This window comes from Pundamilia nyererei, unplaced genomic scaffold (genome assembly GCF_000239375.1).
Source record: "Pundamilia nyererei isolate P.nyererei 1_Seehausen unplaced genomic scaffold, PunNye1.0 scaffold00217, whole genome shotgun sequence".
NCBI lineage: Eukaryota > Metazoa > Chordata > Actinopteri > Cichliformes > Cichlidae > Pundamilia > Pundamilia nyererei.
This window is the reverse complement of record NW_005187618.1, coordinates 383,191-395,902: the sequence shown is the minus strand read 5'-3', so window position 1 is coordinate 395,902 and position 12,712 is coordinate 383,191. Positions and strand designations below refer to the sequence as shown.

The window sequence follows — 12,712 nt, the reverse complement described above, 5'->3', positions numbered from 1 at the left end:
TTAGCTCCATCTGTTCCCAATTATTCCCCCTCCCTCTCCCCCAGGTTGCCTGTTTGTTCTCCTTTTGGCTCCCAGGTTTACATTTAAGTGATGTTTTCCTTTGCAGATGACATCATCTTTTATTTAAATATTTCAAAATCTGAATGCAAATACAGTGCACGTAATATGTTGATGAAAATGACCAAGACAAAAATTTTACATGGTCATTCCAACTGCTCTTACATTTTATAGTTGTGTTTTAATACAAAAACACCAATTTAGGCCTGCATGACTGGGGCTAAGGTGATTAATTTCACAGTGACTGCCAGCAACTGCTCACACCTGAGTGGAAAACACTGAATTTTCCCTAGCCACCAGCAGCTGCCAAGTAAACTTGGGACAAAAAATAAGAACATTTGTGTTTGGTTGATTATTTCTTTGTTGTAACAATGCTTCTTGCCAAGAAATCTGATACTGTTGGAAAGCCAGCTTATTTCCCTCAAATAGTGCCAGACTTGTAAGGAGGATGTATTTGTGGGTTGAGCAGCAGACCTGAGTATGTGGGTTGCATCAATGAAAAACTTGCAACATTATCTCTGCCACTGCTAAACAGCTTATTCTGCTATTGGCTCCTGTTCGGTGCTGTTTATTGGATTGGATGATTGAAGTCTGAAGACACAAGACATATTGGCAGTTTAATCATTTATTAATTTAATAATTTACCAAAAAGGAGCCTCAGCAGAGTTCAGAAGAACCCTGGTCACGAGCTTGATCACACACTTCTGAGGGACTTCTGGCACATGCAGAATCAAACCAATCAATTGCATATAATAAAACAGTTCAACCTTGGCCAATAACCTCAGTAAATTCTTTTTGTTTATTTTCCCTGTATATCAGGTTAATTCAACTTAGTTTCATCTTGTGGTTCTGAAACCACTGTTTTAGGACCCTGGTTATGGAATCCACTAAAAAACAATAGTTACCTATAATGGCCCCAAAATTGATCGTTTAAAATCCTAATATTAAACCCATTTGGGTCATTGAATCCCCTTTATTTGACTCTTAGAAAATCAGAATACTGAGTGCTAACTGTAAATTAATAGAACTAAAGAGTGTCTCGCTGCAGTAAACACAACCATCTGCTTTTCCATGTACCTAGAATGAAAAGTTCGACCCTTTAAGAATAAATTACCACCGCAAGTGATTACCACTGAACAGAGTTTGCTTTATATTTCATTCTCAGCTTCTGCCAAAGGAAAGGAAAACTAAAGCTTGTTGCCATGCCAATACAGTACAATGCCTTTGTGTCTCACTGAGCAGGGAGTCCAGCTGGGGGCAGTGTTTCACTGCCGCTGTGTGGTTCTTCACAAGAGACACAACAGCAAGCAGCACAAAAAAACTGCAACGATTGGTCACATCAGGCTCAGTTCAAAGCTGCCCAACTTGGAGAGGAAAGCTTATCTGGATAATTTAGAAATCCCAAAAGACTCTTAGATAGCAGCATCTCATGAATCATGCACTTAACAGGAGATCATAGCTGACACCAGCTAAGGCCAAGCAAAGACAACAACTGGGCCAGGGAAATAAGAGTGCAGCGTCTCATCAAAAATGCATATTTGTGTTTGGGAGAAGAAAAAAATCAGCTGAGAAGTAAGTGGTCAGAGTGACAGAAATGTTGGAGGCTCACTGGATTTCGCACTGTTTATGTTTCAAAAGTAGAGTGGATGTAGGTGTCAGAGTGTGTATGATGTTCCACAGCATCCCACAGTCAGTTACACCACGTGCCATACAGTTAAACAATCAGCCGTCTCTCTTGATGCTCAGGGAGCATGAGCAACCTGAAGCTACATTCAGCAGCTTATCAACACCCACAGGAGTCTTATCACTGTCATCAGCAGTGTTGGTCAAGTTACTTGAAAAAAGTAATCAGTAACTAATTACTGATTACTTCCCCCCAAAAGTAATCCCATTACTTTACTGATTACTTATTTTCAAAAGTAATTAGTTATTAGTTACTTAGTTACTTTTTAAAAACATGATTTACAACCTGAATAGGTGATAAAGCGATAGATCTTTCAGCCCAATTCTACTTTTTCTGCATAATCCATCATATAAAATGTAATCAAATGGAAAAGTTGTTTGAAATTTTTTTTTATCAGTTTTAATCTTTTAACTTTATGCATCAAGCAAACATTAAATTATATGCAACATTCTCTGACTGGAAGAAATTTGTTTAACATTTAAATTATTTTCTGCACATTCCAGCACAAAAAATAAAATAGGTTTTTGTGTTTATACTCAGTCTTTCAAATAGATGCAAGTAAAACACAGCAGAAAAAAAATGAAATCAAAGACTCAGCAGTCGTGTTGCTCTATTTTCACCTGTTTAGCAGGAGTGGGGGCGGGTGGATGTTTGCCCTGGTGCAGGTGTGCCGCATCGGTGGGTGGAAGAATCCGCAAGTTTCTCTGTGAATTGCCCATTCCAAGGCAGCGTACTCGGTGCTTGCTCGGAAGTTTAGGGTTTTTTTCACTGTAAAAATAAGTTTTCTTCCCACGCAGTGAACAGTGGTCGCTAATGTTTTTGTCACTTTTTACGGAATCAAACTCAAAGTAAGGTCAGTACTTCCACGCTTTACTTGAAAACTAATCGGATTACCCATCTCTGGTCATCAGCCTGTGTTCATTACAGAGGGCACACACACACACACACACACACACACACACACACACACACACACACACACACACACACACACACAGATCATGCGGCCTCAAAGAGGATGCACATCATACACTCACCGATCTAAGTGGAGCTTTTGGGCTAAGAGTTGCCAGTCCTTGCCCTTGGCGTTGGCAGTGTCGAAGGTGGCACAGATCCTCTGGCGGATGGACAGGGGGATTTTGAAGGCCTTGGGCCCCGTCTGGGACGTGATGGTGCAGTCTGTCTGCATAAAAAATGGAACTGACTCCTTTTCGGTCTGGAGGAACAGAACAGAAGCAGATTAATCAGACCAGGGCCAGAGAGGATTTGCAACTCTGCAAATAGTTGAGGTTTACTGGGTCAGGACCCTTCGGACAATATTTTTACACATTAAAAGATCAGTAAACAGACTGTAAGCCAATGAGACAAAAGTGATTGGTGTATGGGGGTACTTCTCAATCTGTGGATTCCTGTGGCCTGTGGATCAAACCATGAAAACCGTCTTTTAAGCCTACATGTGGACAGTTTAAGGAGTATCAGTTTTCTGTGGCCTCATTCTCATTTTCATTTGACCATACCAAGATTTCAGATTTAATAAAAATTTTTTTTTTTTTTACCAAAACAGAATAAAAGTTGCGTCCATCCAAATAAAATGGATGGAGGTGTGAAAAAAATGCTGTCATAACACAGGGGGCAGTAGTGCTGCATTTGACTGCCTTTGTGAACTAAACTTGGAGAAGAAGAAGAAGAGGAAGAAGACAGCACACTGACACAAGAATGCCTTACTGAGTTCACAGTCTGGTTTCTGCTCAGTGAGTGCTGAGGTCATAACTTGAAACATATTGCTGGATTGTGATCTATAAATAAAACATGTTAAAATCTTGCTGTGCGCTGTTTTCTTCTTTGTGTGTCTTCTGCACATGCCCAGTGGAAGAGTTGCCTGCACTGGTTCAAATGTGGATGCAAGCCAGCATTACTAACATAGCACACAAAGTTAGTTATCACAAAGTTGAGTCAAGATACGAGCACCGTAACATAAAACAGCATGTGATTAATCATGATCATGGACAGTTAATATGTTTTTTTTTATCACAATACTAAAGCTTAGAGAATAGTAAAATGGCTTTAAAACACTTGGAAGCCAACAGGAAGAAAAACGAGGATTCTGTAATTTTTATTTTATTGGTCAGTTTCTAAGAATCTGAGGATAGGTGTCACTGCTGCGTTTAAAGTAATTAAAACTAATTTAAATCAAGTCAAATTTAATGTGGAAGTCCTGAAATTTTTTTTAATATGTTAAACGTGGGCAGCACGGTGGCACGGTGGTTAGCACTGTTGCCGCACAGCAAGAAGGTCCTGAGTTCAATTCCACTGTGTGGAATTTGCATGTTCTCCCCGTGTCTGCGTGGGTTCCCTCCGGGTACTCCGGCTTCCTCCCACCGTCCAAAGACATGCAGCTTGTGGGGATAGGTTAATTGGATAATCCAAATTGTCACTAGGAGTGAATGTGAGTGCGAATGGTTGTCTGTCCCTGTGTGTTGGCCCTGCGACAGACTGGCGACCTGTCCAGGGTGTACCCTGCCTCTCGCCATATGACAGCTGGGATAGGCCCCAGCGCCCCCCCGCGACCCTGAAAAGGATAAGCGGAACCGAATGGATGGATGTTAAAAGTGCAGTAGACAAGCCTTAACCATGAAATTACTTGTGGCAGCAGTTATGAAACCTTTGGGGGAAAAGCAGGATTGATTGCCCTGTGAGAGAGAGAGCTCATAAGCAACGTTCAGTTGGTATTCTTTTTAACTGGATCTTTCACAAAACCAGTTTACTCATTAACCTAATATAGGCAAGTGATTTAAAAGGAAAGCAGTGTGCTGTTTGAGCTCTGTTACTAATATAATATCATTGAGTCCTCTCCTTCCATTTAGGTCTAACAGCATATAGTTGGAGTAACATTATAACATCTATGTCTTTTTACAGACTTTCGGCAATCCTGAGATAGTGTAGCAAGATTTGGATGGATTGAGTATGGTTCGCTCTGGTGCAAAGAAGTGGTAAAGCTGTTTTCAATGATATCCGTTCAACATGGTGGCCCCGCATTGTAAAACATGAAGCAGACCTCTGGAAACGCCTGTTTGCTGTATTTACCAAACTGAAACCGCTGATGTTTTGAATTCAACACATCACACCTATAAAAGCTTTTTTTTCTTCTTCCTGTCTGACAAACTCCACTAATCATCAAGGCAAAATTTAATCAAACCATAAAAAGTCATTGTAAATAATATTTCACGTCTGACTGTGACTTTTATTAGTACTGGTGGCCTTGAGGTAGGACAAGCGCATTTGTGACTGGTTGTGGAAAAAGCAGTTGGGTGAAATCAATGAGCAGCACTCTCTTCTGCCTTAACAGCAACTGCCAAGGTGCTCTTGAGTGAGTATTCCTGACTCCTAGCTGCTCCGGTGGAGCTGTTCAGCAGCTGATAGAAAGCTGTTGTTACAGCAGGCAGCTCCCAGGTGTTGGTGTATGTGAACGTGAAGGCGGCTATTTGCCGGAACATGCGTCCTCTTGGACAAACAGAGGTTAAAAAACACAGAGCAAATGCACCAAACAGCTGGATCTTGTTTTTGGAAAGAAGGGAAGGAAGAGTGCTCTCCTCGCTCTATTAATACACAGCTCAAGCTCAGGAGAGCTGGTCCTGCTCTGGTGTACACACTCCAGGAAGGTTACAAAAAGGTTGAGTGAAAAAAGTGAAACACCCTCCCCACAGCTTCAGAGCCTCACCTCGGCCACAGCCGTATAGACCTGCAGAATCTGCTCATGGCCTTTGACCTGGCGCACGCTGATTTTGCAGGAGAGCTGGGCGGTGACAGGGCTGTATCTCTCCAGAGAGAAGGCACAGTACAGGGGCTGCTGGTTGCTGCACCACACTTGGGGGAAGGAGAATTCCTGAGGAGGGAAAAGAGAGAGAATAGATCAGCGACATCACACTCAATGGTCAATATGACCTAACCCAAATTATACATTATGTTAATATAAAACCAAGTGATATTGTATAGTTGATGAAGTGTACAAATATAAACAGTTGTAATTTATCTCTCCTGTTTATCCAATTCAGTGTCACAAAGGAGCTGGAGCCTATTCCAGCTACCATAGGGCGAGAGGTAGGGTACACCCTCACTACTCTATTGCAGGGCTAACACATAGAGACAGACAACCATTCACACCTATGGGTAATTTAAAATCACCAGTTAACCTAACCTTTGGACTGTAGGAGTACCTGTATGTGTGTGTGTGTTATCATTCAGTCTATAAACACAACAGCTCAAAAAGTTTTGAATGAATTCTCATTAAACTTTGTAGGAGTATAGAGTGGAGGCATGTTAACAATTCATTAAAATATGGCTTACATCCACCAAGGTCATCAAGGTCAACTCAATGATTCATTGGTCTAAAATTGACAAGAAGCCTTGTAACTTAGAAACTATGATTCTTATGTTAAGTGTGCTGTGTATTGTCAACGCGTAGAACATACTGTATAAGATTGTAATACAACATGTCAGATTTAACCTCTCCTGTAACGTCAATAGATTAATCCAGTGGTTCCCAAACTTTTTTTGCTAGGCCCCCTTTGTTTTACAAGAAACTTTTTCTCGCCCCTCCACCACGCAAACACATCCTCCCACCACACACACCCATATTTTGTTTTCAAACTTCAATGCGGTTCATTTCCCACCTCAAACATTTAGTAAACAATTAAGCAAATACAAGTAAACTGCAATAAAATCAGGTAGTAATAAAATAAACTACTAACTCTTTAAGCTACGTCCAAACCTACACGGGTATTTTTTAAAATGCAGCTGTTTCAATGCGTTTGGGCCTTTCGTCCACACGTAAACAGCATTTCAAATCAACGAATATGGAGATTTTGTAAAACTCCTTTTTTGCATTTACGTGTGGACGAGGAATACAGTTCGTCAAACAATGTCAAGGTATGTGCCTTTTTTCACATCACGCTGTGCGCCACGTTATTGTTTACATGAGATTAATTGCAGAATGTCAGATAGAGGCAAAATACTGTTAATCTGACTATCTGCAGGTTTTACAGGCTTACATATACAAACACAGTTACTATCCTTCCATTTAGAAAGGCAGCGGCGTCACGGTGTGATTATTTTACGTGTAGTTGTTTTTTTCCTGGGTAATAATATTCAACATTGCTATCAATACATTTTTCAAAAAATGCCTCTCTGTGCAAAATGGGTTCAAAAACATAAACAACTGTGGGATACTGTTTGTCCGTGATTTGGACAGGGGGACCAAATCGTGGCGGGATCAGCTTGATGTTATTTGTATCCCACTGTAACTTTACTGTATAAAGAGCTAACATCTCCAACATGTCAGGAGTAGTTAGTCATTACGAGAAGTGTTTGTTAACTAAAAATCTAGAATGTGGGATATTGTTTGTCCGTGATTTGGAGAGCCCAGCGTGTGCTCCCGACGCAGGGAAAACCAATCCTGCAGGGGAGACCTACCTTGGCACTTGTGCAGGTGAAGATATGCTTCACCATATTTTCTAGTATTTGGCTTGGAAGGAAGTTGGTTTGGAAACATATTTAGCGGTGCTTCATCTCCTGCTTTGTGTTTGTGTGGGCGCCCCATCAAAAACCTGTCCATAATGTTAGCAGGTTTGGGAAGAGGTTCCCACACTTTGGGAACCTCTGGATTAATCTAAAGGTCAAAGTAATAATGCTGCTATATAGAGCTATTTAAAACTCTGTTTCTCACTGCCATTGTTTGTACTGAGAACATATAGACATAAAGGGAATATATGATATATGGGGACTCTAAATATCATATTACTTTATTATGGCTTTGTTATGTACATTACAATAACAGGTTATAACAGTTAGAATACACATCAATGCATAAGTACATGTTTTTGAAAAAATTAAATGAACTGTGTAAAAAAAAATTATTTATTGCTAAAGATTTAAATGATTTACTAAACAATAAAATGGATGCAATACATAAAGCATATTCATAAAAAAATTAAGTATATTAAAATTGGCTTCAACAGGGTAAATAGGAAAAGCCTTTGCACTTGTTTTTACTGCACTAGAAATGTCTTAAAGTGCATAAAAACCAATGTTATTCCCTTAAAAGTAAATACTTCCCAGAGAGTGAGTGGCCTTGACGGGGATTTGTGCTTTTGGAGTGTTTCGTGTTATAACAGATTTTTGCCATTTTACCTTTTGTTTAAGTGTATCAGCAACAGGAAATCACAGTAACCACAGCGCTACTTGCTGGTAAAGGTGAGAATGAATAGGAGATTTGTACGAGCAACAGAAAGGCCAGTTTTTGGGGACAATGGATTATAATCAATTTTATATTTGATTCTCTGATATGACTTGTGTTCAACTTTTGTCTCTGCAGCTGTTTTTTTTTTTTTTTTTAAAAAGATTTGTTGAACTACATGCATGAACAGGCGACATGAATGAATGTTGTAGTAAACAAGGTGATTCCACCACCACTGCAGAGTGCAGCTCGAATTGAAAGCTTTTGCTTGCTGAGCTCACTGTTTAGCAGGTTACCATGCACCAAAAGTGTTGTCATGCCCGCTCATGTGTGGTTTGCTTTGGTGTTGTGTTGGCTTGTCATTCACCTCCTGTCAAGCATAATGTGGCCAGTGAGGTTGGGCTGGGGGCTCTACAGCCATTTGTATTTGCATTTATATTTTTGCACAACTTGCATAAGCAACACATAGGATTAAATCAGGGATTGGCTCTTCTTGACCCCCTTCTTGTTTTCAGTGGTGTTGGACAGGCTGATGAGGTCAGGCAGGAGTCTTTTTGAACTATGATGTTTGCAGATGACATTGTGATCTGTAGTGAAAGTAGGGAGCAGGTAGAAGAGTGAAGAGAGTGTTTGCATCCAAAAAACTCCCCAAGAAGAAGATCACAATAAAGAGTGTCCCAGCATTTTATTTGTTTTTATCGTGGCTGACACTGTGTATAAAGCACCCGGACACTACCACATGGTAATTAACACATAATGCACCACCCACAAGTGTGACTGTTGGCAATGATGCTGGTCACTTTTGTGGGCTATGTTGAAGAGTCGACAAAGATTCAACACAGAACTCTAATTGAGTCATAAGGTGGTAGTGAGTGCTACTATAATGCAGGGTTTGGAGACTGTGACACAAGCAAAAAGCCAAGCGCTGAAGGCGTTAAGATTTTTGTTTTCCGTGGTTTAGAGACAAAGTTAGAGAGGCAAGGTTGAGATAGTTTGCACATGTACAGAAGAAGGATGTTGAATATGGAGCTTCCAGGGAAAGACAAGGAGCACAGAGAGGATTCACAGCCATGTAGAGGGTTGGTATGACACTCCAGAATTAAGCATGTTGATTCAGACTTTGTGTGGTAGGAATAAACCATTATTTTTGTGTTTTCCAGAGGAACTAGATTGTATCTCAAAGTTGTGATTACACGCTGAACTGTGAAAATTAACTGTTGCTGATTTCCTGATATGTGCTAAACTGATTTGAGTACTGACTGAATTTCATTTTCTTTTCTGTTGAATCAAATGCAGATGAAGTATTTGTGAAATTCCTGAATTGTCTGTGTCAAAGGTCACGGAGATGAAAGTCTGAACTGCACTTTAAAAAACAAGATACTAGAACTGAATAGACTCTGAAAGCTGGAACGACAGCTACAAAAACCTGGGTTATAATTAAACCACTACTTATTAACTTGAAAAGTTGTACTTTATCTTTTCATTCTTTAAACTGTTTTTAGGGATTTGCATGCACGATTGGAATGCATTCTTCCACTTCTCATTTGCTCTCACAAACCTTGACTCTGGTCGGAGAGATCTGTAAAACACTTTCAGTGCCACATCGAAATGAGATGATTTGGGGCACTGTTCTACACGTGGCCACACCATCACATACACAGCCACTTACATGAGGCAGGATAAAAGGTAAGAGTGGGCTTTGAAGTTTCAGTGATTCCAGGGTTTGATGTATTTATGCATGGAAATAACAACTGTTAAAGAGACAAAGAAGTAGTCATGATAAGATTTGCAAATAGAGCCTGAATCCCAGCAGAGTTACTCTGATAACAGAAGCAGCTGTGCTGTAAGCAGTCTACTGTACGGACGAATTAGGTGCAGACGAAGAAGTTTGCCTTTGATGTATAATTAATTTCAGTGGAGGAGGCACATCTTTGAGGAAATGTCCTTGACCTCTGTTCAACTCCATCTCGGCCATATCTGCATCTTGCAAAGTGACCTGTCTGTGTGGCAGACTTAGCACATGTGGCTTTGATCTGGGCTGCCCAGTGAGGCTCACGACAGAAGATAATGGAATCTGGAAGCATAGGCGAACAGGATGGGGGGGGGGGGTGATGGACGTAGAAAAGCTGGGATGCTCTTTAGCTGACTTGATGTATGGCTCGATGCTCTGCTATTATTCTGCACCTGCTCGGGCGAAGCAGGTTGGCGCTGCCTGCCGTCCTGAGGCCTTCATAAATAAGGCGGTGCAGAGGGTAGGTGTCTTTGAAGCGCTTTCACCCTGTATTTACATCTTTAAGTCACAGCGGTGTTACAGTGAGGACAACAGGTACACAAACAGAGGCCACTGATCTAATACAGTTTGCTCTTAATGGCCCTGAAAGCAAAGCAAACGCAGAGCTATTAATCACTGCTCACATCATTCTTCATGGTCCATGTGTGAAAGAGAGAGAGTGGGTGCCTGTAAGCCACTTTACAGCAGAAGTCACACTAAAAGAGCAGTTTAAAAGACAAAATGGTGCAGAAAGACCAAAAACAAACGTAATTGGAACGTTATAGAGCCTAAATTAATAATTTTCTGCTGTGAGTGTCTTATTATATATGGGGGCATAGCTTAAAGAGGGCCTTGGGTTTGCACCAACCCTCTGAGGGCCCATCAAAATTGTGCTGTCATGTCAATGCAACCATATCACAGTACTGTCAGTAGCTTCCCCATTTTCCAAGGGTTCCCCACAACACATAGACCCACATGTTTGATATGGCACTGATTTTTATACCAAGTTTTCAGTCCTGACCCTATCCTCCCATTAATTATTTTTGTTGTTAATACATGAGCATATCATGGTTTACCTTCCTTTATGAATCTAATAATGACTAATTAAAAAATAGCAACATGAACCTTACTTTTAATATGACATTATCAAGATCAAGATTGTTTTTCCCATGGACTTTTCTTTTTTATTCCCTTTGTTCGCCATCAAAAAGAATACAGATTTCAGGCACTTCCATTTGGACTGTCAGCACTGTGGGTGGACCTCAAGGGTCCAGGGACATAATAAAAGGCAGCTGTGGCTCCTCAGCTGAATTTTACCGACATCCTTTTACAACTAGGTGAAAGCCTTTAACACACATTAGCAACACTTCTCAGTAGTAACAACCAAGCTTATTATTCAGGCAGTGACAGCTTAGTGCATCTGCACCAAAACAATGGAACTAAGGACACCGACCCCACCAGGGCTCAGCAGCTGATGGTGATGTACATTTCACACAATGACTGCAGAGAGCAGGTCATCTACTAATTGAAAGGTTGGTCGTTCGATCCCTGGATGTAGGGAAACGTGCTTGTATGAATGGGTATGAATGGGGGAATGAGACATGTTGTGTAAAATGCTTTGAGTAAAGAATCAGTCCATTTACCATTTACTTCACATTGGCCATGCAGGTCAAATCCAGGAACTACAAAGAGGTTGTGCAGCTAGTTTTAAAGCATGACATCACTTGAAAAAATTTTAATTGTCTGAATTTCTCTCTAAGGTCACAAAGATGTAAAAATATGCTTTACCTAGGACTGATGTATGTATTATAGATCAGAACACCTAAACTGATTAGACAAGAAAGAGATTAGCTGAGCTGCAGCCTAAGCCAGGCTGAACACAAAGAAAACTTAACAGGCTGTTCACATAAACCAAAATCTGAAAAGTTTGTTTGGACCTGACTGGCAAAATGTCAAAAGGACTGCAGGATGTCTTCAGTTCCCTATGATTTATAAATGAAAGCATTTTATATTCAGATGTTTCTTACTTACAAAATAGGAAAATTATACAAATCCATTATGTCTAATGGATTCCATACTCAGAGAAATAGATGAAAATGATTATACAGTAGAATTATTTCCCCTATAACAATATCTCTCTAAAATAAATGAGCTCACACTGAAACCCAAATGGCAACCAATAAAAAGCAGAACATCACAATCATTTAATAACATTTAAAAATGTAGCCTTGACAACTTATGGGGAGGTAAGAAAATAATAAACCTTATTTCACTAAAATTGTGCAATGTATTATTGTGTATAAATATTACTGGAGTAATGAGTCAGTTGTCTGCTTAGGTATTAAATGTCATTTTGTTTATAACAAAAAAAGAAAGATTCCCTTTTTTAAGCATAAAAAAGTTTATTTTGATTAATTTGAACTATTTTGTGGCGAAAGTAACAGTCAATATGAATTTCTTTGTTCCCTTATATTTAAATGTAGATGTATTTTTACATGACAGTCATATCAAAATGTGTTTACAAATGTTCATTTTTATTAGTTTTAATTTTTATTTGGACCAAATATCAGTCTAATCCTGGATGGCCATGAGCCGATTATAGATGATTTGTCAGCTCATTGACTGTTGTCTACTACACCTAACACCTATGTAGGGTCCTCTTTATTTTCATTCTAGCAGACCATTTTTTGTTTCAAAAATCTGTTTTATTGTTTTGTTCAGTTGTTTTTTCTATAATGTAGAAAATAACCATTTTATTTTTTTAATTACCTTCAAGTTATAACAGCAAAGCTGTGACACCAACAGTGAATCAGCTGATGGTACCAAAAACTGGAGTGTGCAAACTGATACTGTCTTTGTGAGTAAAAGTGGGTAACCAATAAGTATAAAGAAATATTCTATACAAAAAGAAAAGATAAGCTAATTCTGACAGCTAAGTAACAATTACTTGCTGCTGCCTGAAGTAATG

The 12,712-nt window shown here is 39.7% G+C and overlaps 1 protein-coding gene across 3 annotated transcripts in view; it reads right to left on the bottom strand.

Annotated features, from left to right (window-relative positions):
• unc5db (unc-5 netrin receptor Db) overlaps positions 1–12,712 on the bottom strand; it is a 280,431-nt gene that overhangs the window by 5,661 nt on the left and 262,058 nt on the right. For all 3 annotated transcript variants that reach the window (XM_005748230.1, XM_005748231.1, XM_013914697.1), the window contains 2 exons: positions 5,460–5,624; positions 2,779–2,957 (listed from right to left, as the gene is read on the bottom strand). In XM_005748230.1, coding sequence (XP_005748287.1) covers positions 2,779–2,957; positions 5,460–5,624 — 344 coding nt within the window. The remainder of the gene's footprint in view (positions 1–2,778; positions 2,958–5,459; positions 5,625–12,712) is intronic.